This window comes from Podarcis cretensis (genome assembly GCF_951804945.1).
Source record: "Podarcis cretensis genome assembly, chromosome: 12".
NCBI classification, from domain to species: Eukaryota; Metazoa; Chordata; class Lepidosauria; order Squamata; family Lacertidae; genus Podarcis; species Podarcis cretensis.
Genome location: NC_137181.1, coordinates 3,673,479 through 3,685,000, shown reverse-complemented (window position 1 = coordinate 3,685,000; position 11,522 = coordinate 3,673,479). Strand labels below are relative to the sequence as shown.

General features: G+C 47.2%; 1 protein-coding gene across 2 annotated transcripts in view; it reads left to right on the top strand.

The window, feature by feature from the left end:
* BCDIN3D (BCDIN3 domain containing RNA methyltransferase) overlaps positions 1–6,287 on the top strand; it is a 6,437-nt gene extending 150 nt beyond the window's left edge. The window contains exons 1-2 of one of the 2 annotated variants that reach the window (XM_079947057.1): positions 27–111; positions 4,544–6,287. In XM_079947057.1, coding sequence (XP_079803183.1) covers positions 4,615–5,406 — 792 coding nt within the window. In that variant the 5' untranslated portion in view covers positions 27–111; positions 4,544–4,614 and the 3' untranslated portion in view covers positions 5,407–6,287. Of the gene's footprint in view, positions 1–26; positions 112–4,543 lie in introns of those variants that run through there. The other variant, XM_079947056.1, reaches the window with a different exon arrangement.
* Positions 6,288–11,522: the final 5,235 nt, after the last annotated feature.

The window sequence follows — 11,522 nt, the reverse complement described above, 5'->3', positions numbered from 1 at the left end:
TCGTTTCAGACGTTATTGGGGGCGGGGGGAGGTTTTGGTAGCGGGGTGAAAGGGAGGAAGGGGGCAGTTGTGGGTCAGAAGCGCCTGCCTCGCTTCGCACATGCCAGGCAGGTAGGAGCGAAGGGAACAGGGCTGCGATTCAGTCCTTGTTGGTGTTTGTTGTGTTTGTTGTTGTTGTTTGTTTGTTTGTGTGTGTGTTTATTAATGGATTCCATCATCCAATGTTTTTTAGGGAGGGAAACTTTAGTCCACAAAAAAAGACCCTTTCTTTCTCAACCCCACCCACTCCCCACAACAAGACAATCCAATTTAAGTCATTATTTACTTATTTAATGAAATTTATAGACCTCTTGATTGTGATGCTGCAGCATTCTGCAATAACTGCAGTTTCCAGCTCAAAAGGCACCCTCCCAATGTCAGACTGTTGGCATTGTTATTGTTTTCCACTGGCCGGGTCACAAGAGTCAAACGCAATACTGAAAGCAGTTTGAAATGATTACAATCGCAGAACTAAGAAAGTGCAATTAGATAAGTAACTACAGAACTTTTAGAAGACACCCGAAGGCAGCGGGCGTTTATTTCAATGTTTAAGGCTTTATTGTTGTTGTTGTTTAGTCGTTTAGTCGTGTCCGACTCTTCGTGACCCCATGGACCAGAGAACGCCAGGCACTCCTGTCCTCCACTGCCCCCCGCAGCTTGGTCAGACTCATGCTGGTAACCTCGAAAACACTATCCAACCATCTCGTCCTCTGTCGTCCCCTTCTCCTTGGGCCCTCCATCTTTCCCAACATCAGGGTCTTCTCCAGGGAGTCTTCTCTTCTCATGAGGTGGCCAAAGTCTTGGAGCCTCAGCTTCAGGATCTGTCCTTCCAGTGAGCACTCAGGGCTGATTTCCTTCAGAATGGAGAGGTTTGATCTTCTTGCAGTCCATGGGACTCTCAAGAGTCTCCTCCAGCACCATAATTCAAAAGCATAAATTCTTCGGCGATTAGCCTTCTTTATGGTCCAGCTCTCACTTCCATACATCACTACTGGGAAAACCATAGCTTTAACTATACGGACCTTTGTTGGCAAGGTGATGTCTCTACTTCTCAAGATGCTGTCTAGGCCTGTCATTGCCCTTCTCCCAAGAAGCAGGCGTCTTTTAATTTCGTGGCTGCTGTCACCATCTGCAGTGATCATGGAGCCCAAGAAAGTAAAATCTCTCACTGCCTCCATTTCTTCCCCTTCTATTTGCCAGGAGGTGATGGGACCAGTAGCCATGATCTTCGTTTTTTTGATGTTGAGCTTCAGACCCTCAATAAAAGGTTCTTTAATTATAGACCTCTTGATGGTGATGCTGCAGCATTCTGCAATAACTGCAGTTTCCAGCTCAAAAGGCACCCTCCCAATGTCAGACTGTTGGCATTGTTATTGTTTTCCACTGGCCGGGTCACAAGAGTCAAACGCAATACTGAAAGCAGTTTGAAATGATTACAATCGCAGAACTAAGAAAGTGCAATTAGATAAGTAACTACAGAACTTTTAGAAGACACCCGAAGGCAGCGGGCGTTTATTTCAATGTTTAAGGCTTTATTAAGATTTTATATATGTTGGAAGCCGCCCAGAATGGCTGGGGCAACCCAATCAGATATTAATAATAATAATAACGCGGGTGGCGCTGTGGGTTAAACCACAGAGCCTAGGACTTGCCGATCAGAAGGTCAGCGGTTCAAATCCCCGCCACGGGGTGAGCTCCCGTTGCTCGGTCCCTGCTCCAGCCAACCTAGCAGTTTGAAAGCACGTCAAAGTGCAAGTAGATAAATAGGTACCACTCCAGCAGGAAGGTAAACGGCATTTCCGTGCACTGCTCTGGTTCGCCAGAAGTGGCTTAGTCATGCTGGCCACATGACCCGGAAGCTGTACGCCGGCTCCCTCGGCCAATAAAGCGAGACGAGCGCCGCAACCCCAGAGTCAGTCACGACTGGACCTAATGGTCAGGGGTCCCTTTACCTATACTATGTTGTTGTTGTTTAGTCGCTTAATCGTGACCGACTCTTCATGACCCCCTGGACCAGAGCACGCCAGGCCCTCCTGTCTTCCACTGCCTCCCACAGTTTAGTCAAACTCATGCTGGTAGCTTCCAGAACACTGTTCCACCATCTCGTCCTCTGTCGTCCCCTTCTCCTTGGGCCCTCCATCTTTCCCAACATCAGGGTCTTTTCCAGGGAGTCTTCTCTTCTCATGAGGTTGCCAAAGTATGGGAGCCCTAGCTTCACGATCTGTCCTTCCAGTGAGCACTTAGGGCTGATTTTCTTAAGAATGGATAGGTTTGATCTTCTTGCAGTCCATGGGACTCTCAGGAGTCTCCTCCAGCACCAGAATTCAAAAACCTTTACTATATACTGCTTGATTGTGATGCTGCAGCATTCTGCAATAACTGCAGTTTCCAGCTCAAAAGGCACCCTCCCAATGTCACTCGGTCCTGAAGATAGGGTTGGAACCGCTGCCCCCAAATCACATTTGCTGGAGCCTGTCCAGGAAGATACCATGGTTAACGGCAAAAAAGGCCAATGAAATAACAAGAAGCAGGAGCAAGGTCACACTCCGCGTCCCACACTCTGCAAAGGCCATGCATCAGGACAACCAAAGCAGACTAAGTTCTGTGGCCAGGTCTGAACAACAGATTGGAACTCAAGACTACACTTCCTCCATAGTCACATCCTTCTGAGCATTGTCCTCTTCCACACTTGCCTCACGTTTGCTGAGTACATGCTGGCAGACACCCATGAGATCCTCCAGCCGGTAGGCCTCCTTTGGTTTGTAGGTTTATTTTGATTTCAGAAGGATGGGTGATGCTATATCCACAGAACTCCGCTTCAGGGTTTTTCATGATCATGTATCGAAGGGAGTTGCCAAGGGTGTGGTCCTCATTTCGGAGCACAAATGTAAAACAGTTCTTATCTGTACCATCTGCCCATACCATCTGCAGCACCCATCCTCCTCGTCCCCCATCCTCTTCCCTGCCATGTTTGTTGTTGTTGTTCATGCAAAGTTACTCAGCAAACAGGTAACTGTTGGCATTGTTATTGCACCCTCGGTGCACGCTAAGGGTTTTCCACTGGGTGGGTCACAAGAGTAAAGCGCAATACTGAAGGCAGTTTGAAATGATTACAATCACAGGACTAAGAAAGTGCAATTAGATAAGTAACTACAGAACCTTTAGAAGACAACCAAAGGCAGCCCTGTATAGGGAAGTTTTTTTTTAATGTTTAAGGTTTTATTAAGATTTTATATATGTTGGAAGCCGCCCAGAATGGCTGGGGCAACCCAATCAGATATTAATAATAATAATAACGCGGGTGGCGCTGTGGGTTAAACCACAGAGCCTAGGACTTGCCCATCAGAAGGTCGGCGGTTCGAATCCCCGCGAAGGGGTGAGCTCCCGTTGCTCGGTCCCTGCTCCAGCCAACCTAGCAGTTTGAAAGCACGTCAAAGTGCAAGTAGATAAATAGGTACCACTCCAGCAGGAAGGTAAACGGCGTTTCCGTGCGCTGCTCTGGTTCGCCAGAAGCGGCTTAGTTATGCTGGCCACATGACCCGGAAGCTGTACACCGGCTCCCTCGGCTAATAAAGCAAGATGAGCGCCGCAACCCCAGAGTCGTCCGCGACTGGACCTAATGGTCAGGGGTCCCTTTACCTTTACCTATACCCCGCCCATCTAGCTGGGTTTCCCCAGCCACTCTGGGTGGCTCCCAACAGAATTAAAAGTGCAATAGAACATCAAACATTGACAACTTCCCTAAACAGGGCTGCCTTCAGATGTCTTCTAAAAGTCAGATAGTTGTTTATTTCCTTGACATCTAATGGGACAGCGTTCCACAGGGCGGGTACCACCACTGAGAAGGCCCTCTGTCTGGTTCCCTGTAACTTGGCTTCTTGCAGGGAACCTCCAGAAGGCCCTTGGAGCTGGACCTCAGTGTCTGGGCTGAATGATGGGGTGGAGACGCTCCCTCAGGTATACTGGCCTGAGGCTGTTTAGGGCTTGAAAGGTTGTTGCTGTTGTTATTGTTGTTATTATAATTCTTGAATAGGACGTCCCTATTTTCAACAGAGAAATGTTGAAAGGTATGAGGTCCAGCACCAAGGGCCTTCTGGCGGTTCTCTTGCTGCAAGAAGCCAAGTTACAGGGAACCAGGCAGAGGGCCTTCTCGGTAATGGCACCCGCCCTGTGGAACGCCCTCCCACCAGATGTCAAAGAGAAAAACAACTACCAGACTTTTAGAAGACATCTGAAGGCAGCCCTGTTTAGGGAAGCTTTGAATATCTGATGAATTATTGTATTTTAGTATTTTGTTGGAAGGCGCCCAGAGTGGCTGGGGAAACCCAGCCAGATGGGCGGGGTATAAATTGATGATGATGCTGATGCCAGACATATACTGAGCTAGGTAAAATAAACTGAGTAGACATAATGAAATTTCCTAAATACAGCAGGACAGCAAATCCCACGAATAAAGCAAAAGTGTTCCAGTCCTTTCATATAGTATTCACGCCTTTTGTTCCAGGTCTGCGCAACCAGTTTTTGCTCTTTGTGAAACATGCAGAAGATTGGGTGTTAGGCCTCCTCCGTCTCAAGATGGCAGTGCCCACGAGTGAATACTGTAAAGTGCTTGGGGATGCCCAGCTCCCGGGCGGAGCAGCGCCATACGGCAACTTCCCCGATTACTCTCGCTTCCACCCACCGGAGGGACGCATCCAGCTCTTGCCCAGCGCGTTGCTGAGCCAGCTGTTCCCTAACCCACGTGCAAAGCCCCTTTTGGGGCTGGATGTGGGGTGCAATTCGGGGGAGCTCAGTGTCGCCCTGTACAGTCACCTCCTGGGGCTTCAGGAGACCCAAGTCTGCCAGGAGCACCTGAATGAACTTCGCCTTCTCTGCTGCGACATTGACGCTGGGCTGATCGAGAGAGCCAGGCAACAGAACCCCTTCCCTGCCTCTGTTTCCTACACCGTCCTCGACATCATGGACCCCGACGCAAGGGAGACGTTGTTGAGCTCCTACCTGGGCAACTTTGGCCACTCCACATTTGACATCGCCTTCTGTATGTCCGTGACCATGTGGATCCACCTCAATCATGGAGACTGTGGCCTGGTGACGTTCTTGTCTTATCTTGCGTCTAAAAGCACCTACTTGCTCCTCGAACCCCAGCCGTGGAAGTGCTACCGGTCAGCTGCCCGGCGCCTGCGGAAACTGGGCAGGCACGACTTTGACCACTTCCGATCCCTCGCCATCAACGGGGACGTGGCTGAGAGGATAACCCAGATCTTGAGCACCGAATGTGCCATGGAACTGGTGTCTTGCTTTGGGAGCACGAGTTGGGACAGGAGCCTCTTGCTATTTAAATCAAAAGAGGCTAAGGATCTGGTGTGACCGAGGACGGCATCTGGCTGGAGAGAATAAGAGGGGAGTGTTCTGGGAAAGACTAATTGTTAGCTACAGTTCTGCGACGGCACTGAAAGTGGGGTAGAGAGGAGTCCAATTCATTTTGTTGTTTCTTTAAGTACTTTGTAAAAGGTTCCCATTCTTCTTTAAAGTCACAGTTGTCCTTATCACGTAGTTTGTGCATCAATTTCGCCAGTTCGATATATTCCATCAATTCCCCTCGCCACAGTTCTTTTGTCGGGATTTCTTTGTTCTTCCGTCCTTGTGCTATTAACTCTTGCCACCTTTGTCGCATACATGAATACAGTGGTGCCCCGCAAGACGAATGCCTCGCAAGACGGAAAACTCGCTAGACGAAATAGTTTTCCGTTTTGGAGGTGCTTCGCAAAACGAATTTCCTATGGGCTTGCTTCGCAAGACGAGTTCCTGCGGGGTTTTTTTCCTCCCCCCCCCTTTTTCTAAGCCGCTAAACCGCTTATCCGATAAGCCGCTAAACCGCTAATAGCGCTAATCCGTCAATGGGCTTGCTTCGCAAGACGAAAAAACCGCTAGACGAAGAGAATCGTGGAACGGATTCTTTTCGTCTTGCGAGGCACCACTGTATATTCTTCAATTTCCTTGGCAGGTCTTTTCCTACAATCCCTAACAAAAATGCTTCAGGTTTTTTTTTACAAATGCTAATTGGAACATTTTCTTCAATTCATTGTCTATCATTTCCCTTTTTTTTAATTTCACTATTGTTTTGAATAAACAAACACAAATTTATTATTGGTAACATATAGGCAGATAATTTAAGGATCTTTACAATTTTATAATATGCAGAGAATAACATGTGCTGAAAAACCAGAGAGAGGAGCGGAGGGAAGTCCGGGTGGTTTTTTCTTGGGAAGCGGGGAGGGAAAATTGGGGGGAGGGGGAATGAGGATGATATGTCTTTGATAAATGGTTATGCTGAAATTCTTAATAAAAATTATTCAAAAAAAGAAAGTGGGGTAGAGAGGAGGGGTTCTCAAACCATCAACCCTCAGAGCCCACTGGAGAGGTATGAAAATTACGGAGGCCCACCAGTCGCGAAATGGCAGTGCAGGGACAAAGCCAAAACAAAACAGTGGTCGGTGGACGCAGAGCCCATCCTAATCAGGTGACGTCATTTTCGTCATTGGATATCTAAACTCACACTAGAAAATTTTCAGATACAACAATGGTTTCCTTGTGGCAAGGATACAGCTTGAAGAAAGCTAAGCCATGAAACCCTAAAAACAGATACTGCTTCTGGTAGAATCATGACTCTGCCTCCCCATTTTAGGCCAAATTGATGGAGAGATTCTAGGCTGAGAGATTCTAAGTTTGATCTTATATGTTCTACACGCACATACATGCCCCTGACAGTATTTTTACTCATCTCCTATCATTTCTTCCCCCCTTCTCCTTTCACGCTTTAACTTGCACTGTACTCCTCCACAAACTATTTCTATTACGGTCATACCTGGGCTACAGACGCTTCAGGTTACGTGTTTTCCGCGCTGAACCCGGAAGTACCAGAACGGGTTACTTCCGGGTTTCAGCGCTCGTGCATGCGCAGTAGCGCTGAATTGCGCTATGCACAGAAGCGCTGAATCGCAACCCGCTGCGGGTTGGGAATGTGCCTCCCGCACGGATCATGTTCGCAACCCGAGCGTCCACTGTAATTCCTCATCAACTGTTTTTATATTAACTTCTTCCTCCTATACTAATTTTCTTATGTTCTTCCTTCCTAATTATTACAGTGGTGCCCCGCAAGACGAATGCCTCGCAAGACGGAAAACCCGCTAGACGAAAGGGTTTTCCGTTTTGGAGGTGCTTCGCAAAATGAATTTCCTATGGGCTTGCTTCGCAAGACGAAAATGTCTTGCGAGTTCCTGCGGGTTTTTTTCCTTGCCCCCCCTTTTCTAATCCGCTTCTCTGCTTATCCGCTAAGCCGCTAAAAGCCGCTAATAGCGCTAATCTGCTAATCCGTCAATGGGCGTGCTTCGCAAGATGAAAAAACCGCTAGAGGAAGAGACTCGCGGAACGGATTAATTTCGTCTTGCGAGGCACCACTGTACTATTGTTGTTAAATTAACCTTTAATCTCTCTAATTTTCTCCAACACCTGCTCTGGTCCTGTAGAGGAAGGAAACCTGACTTTCTCTTTTCTTCCAACCACCTTGATTTAGCATCTGGGAATTTGCTGGTGCTGGCATCAGTCCAACAGAAGACTGCAGCATGGCAAGGGTAAGCAGTGGGCAAGTACGGTGGTCTAGTCGTACTTTGAGAAACGTACTTTGAGTCATACAATTTGAGAAACACTGGGACAGTGGACAGAGAATTTAGAATCCTAAAAAATTAAAACGCTTAAAAAGTTGCCAAGCTATCAGAGCTGGAAAAATTGGCGTAGGTGTGCGTTGGCGATATTGATGCAGCCTCAAAAAGCTATAAAAGAAGGCTGAAGACAGGGTTTCCATTGGTTAATGCTCTTTTCCCTTTCTTATGATGGGCAGAAACAGTGTAAAATGTTTGCAAGTGTATTTTGCTTATTCAAGATGGGTTCCGTGCTTCACCATTGCCACCACACTTTGATTAAAATTTATAAAATGCTAAATTGGTTTTGTTTTATTAAATCGCACGTAACGTATGAACACAGACAAGCACAACAAACATAAAAATATAATAAAAATATCAGAAATGACAGAGAGGCACATATCCATTCTCTTAATATGGAAGACGCGAGACACCTAACAATTTCCCTTATTGGCAGTGCCAAAGAGTTCTGGAGGTTAGCTGGACTGAAAAAAAATTAACCGTACAGTACAAATGTTCTGTTCTCCTAAACCTTTGGAAATATTTATATTGTAGGTTATATTTTCCGTGGTCACCAAGTTCCATATTTCCATGGAAATATCTTGAGACTCTGCTGAGATTGGCCAAAGGGTGGTGGGGCTCCCTTTGTAGTTTTTCCACCCCCAGAAGAACGAGGAACGAAAGCTTGGGTGGCAGAGGGCTTTCTCTATGGCAGCCCCTAAATTGTGGAACTTCCCAGAGAAGTGTGCCCAGCATCATCCTTGTCCGGCACAATTCAAAGTATTGGTGCTGACCTTTCAAGCCCTAAACAGCCTCGGTCCAGTATACCTGAAGGAGCGTCTCCACTCCCATTGTTCTGCCCGGACACTGAGGTCCAGCTCCGAGGGCCTTCTGGCGGTTCTCTCATTGTGAGAAGCAAAGCTACAGGGAAGCAGGCAGAGGGCCTTCTCGGTGGTGGCACCTGCCCTGTGGAACGCCCTCCCACCAGATGTCCAAGAGAAAAGCAACCAGACTTTATAAGACAACTGAAGGCAGCCCTGTTTAGGGAAGCTTTTAATGTTTAATAGGTTATTGTATTTTAATATTTTGTTGGAAGCCGCCCAGAGTGGCTGGGGAAACCTAGCCATATGGACGGGGTATAAATAATAAATTATTATTATTATTATTTATCATTGCCACATACTGGAGACACACCTTTGGACAGTTCAGGTATTTGTGTCCATAGGAAGTAGGCAAAGGACAGGTAAAACAAAACCCCACCTCCCATTCCATGTAAAAGTGGAGCTGTGTGTTCCATCTTTGATCACAAAGGGACAAGACCTCTGCAGACGACAGAAAGTAAGAAAAATGAGGGGAATGACGTTGATGAGGTCAAGCTGGTAGAAACAAAAGCCTTGGGAAACAAAGTTTTCTTCAGTAGCCCATCACTTCCATCATTTTAATGATCGCTCTGTACTGCTTTTAATATTGTTGTACACGATCGTGGTATTTTGAAAGGGTGGTACAGAAATGCTGCTGTTGTTGTTGTTAAATAAAGCACTTGGTTCCCCCCCCCCCCCAAAAAATGAATGAACATCCATTTTTGCTTCCCCTCCCTGTTGCATCTTATGACTAATCCAATGACCCAGAGAGGCTAATCCAATTAGGTCTGCAAAACTGTTCCTCTCTACTGGCTCAATATTATTATAAATTGCAAATTTGGGCAGCAGCTTCAGCACGGCCCTCGATTTCTTTCTCTCTGAGCCCCTCCACAATTCTATTTAATGCCGTGCCTATTGCAGAATTTTAGCTGAAGGGTGGTAGATTGTATGGGGAGAGGGCAGCATATTATTATTTATTATCATTGCTTTTTCCTAAGGAGGATGGACTCAGGGGTATGCACACCCCTAAACATTTTGTGAATCTAAGTTTGACCTCATTGAGGGGGCAGTATTTCAATATGAGTAGGAAAATAAGAGTATCCCAAACATTTTTTAAGAAAAAAAGCAGAATATTATTATTATTACTACTATTGGTCAGGGGGCCGGATTTAGGTTTGATGCTCTTTCTATGTCCAGCTGTCCTTCGTCAACAACAAATTGTCACTGTTTTTTTTGTGTTGAATATATGCTATATAGTAATTTATGGACCTAATAGGTATCTAAAGCCATTTGCAGATGAAGAATGTAGGCACCCTATATATAGAAATAAGCAAACCAGTGATTTTTTTAAGGGAGCAGGCTAGCAAGCAGGGCCTATGACTTACATCATAGGGGCCTACACAACACACAACGCTTTTTGTTAGGTTTTACTTTGTTTATTATCTTCTATTTTGGAAATGTACAGTGGTGCCTCGCAAGACGAAATTAATTCGTTCCGCAAGTTTTTTCTTCTTGCGAGTTTTTCGTCTTGCGAAGCACGGTTTCCCATAGGAATGCACTGAAAATCAATCAATGTGTGGGGGGTGCAGGGGGGGCCGGCCGCACCAGGCGCAACATCTGGGGTTAGGGCAAATCCACGGGTTTTGTTGTTGTTTAGTCGTTTAGTCGTGTCCGACTCTTCGTGACCCCCTGGACCAGAGAACGCCAGGCACTCCTGTCCTCCACTGCCCCCCGCAGCTTGGTCAGACTCATGCTGGTAACCTCGAAAACACTATCCAACCATCTTGTCCTCTGTCGCCCCCTTCTCCTTGTGCCCTCCATCTTTCCCAACATCAGGGTCTTCTCCAGGGAGTCTTCTCTTCTCCTGAGGTGGCCAAAGTACTGGAGCCTCAGCTTCACAATCTGTCCTTCCAGTGAGCACTCAGGGCTGATTTCCTTCAGAATGGAGAGGTTTGATCTTCTTGCAGTCCATGGGACTCTCAAGAGTCTCCTCCAGCACCAGAATTCAAAAGCATCAATTCTTCGGCCATCAGCCTTCTTTATGGTCCAGCTCTCACTTCCATACATCACTACTGGGAAAACCAGAGCTTTAACTATACGGACCTTTGTTGGCAAGGTGATGTCTCTGCTTTTTAAGATGCTGTCTAGGTTTGTCATTGCCCTTCTCCCAAGAAGCAGGCGTCTTTTAATTTCGTGGCTGCTGTCACCATCTGCAGTGATCATGGAGCCCAAGAAAGTAAAATCTCTCACTGCCTCCATTTCTTCCCCTTCTATTTGCCAGGAGGTGATGGGACCAGTAGCCATGATCTTCGTTTTTTTGATGTTGAGCTTCAGACCATATTTTGCACTCTCCATATTTGCACTCTCCATATTTTGCACCCTTCATGGATCCCTGCCTTGCCGTGGCGAAGGGGCTTGAAGAACTCAGAGAAGCTATGAACTATGCCGAGCAGGGCACCCAAGATGAACAGGTCATAGTGGAGAGTTTTGACCAAACGTGATCCACCTGGAGGAGGAACCGGCAAGCCACTCCAGTATCCCTGCCAAGAAAACTCCATGGACAAAGACAACAGGCATATAAAATCCACGGGTTAGGGGGCGCAAATCCACAGGTTAGGGGGCGCAAACTACTTGCCTTGCCCGGGTGCTGACAGCCCACGCTACGCCACTGGGGATAGCGGAGAAACGCGCTGCGCTTCTCCGCTATCCCGGGAAGGCAGGCGGGGGGGAGCAAAGACTTTTGCCCCCCGCCGGCCTTCAGAAGAGGTCCAGGAAGGCCGGCGGAGGGCGAAAGTCTTTGCTCCCGACGGCCAGCATTTTAAAAGCGGTCCGGGATAGCGGGAAAGCGCAGCGCTTCCCTGCTATCCCGGACCGCTTTTAAACTGCTGGCGGTGGGGAGCAAAGCCTTTCGGCCCCCACCGGCCTT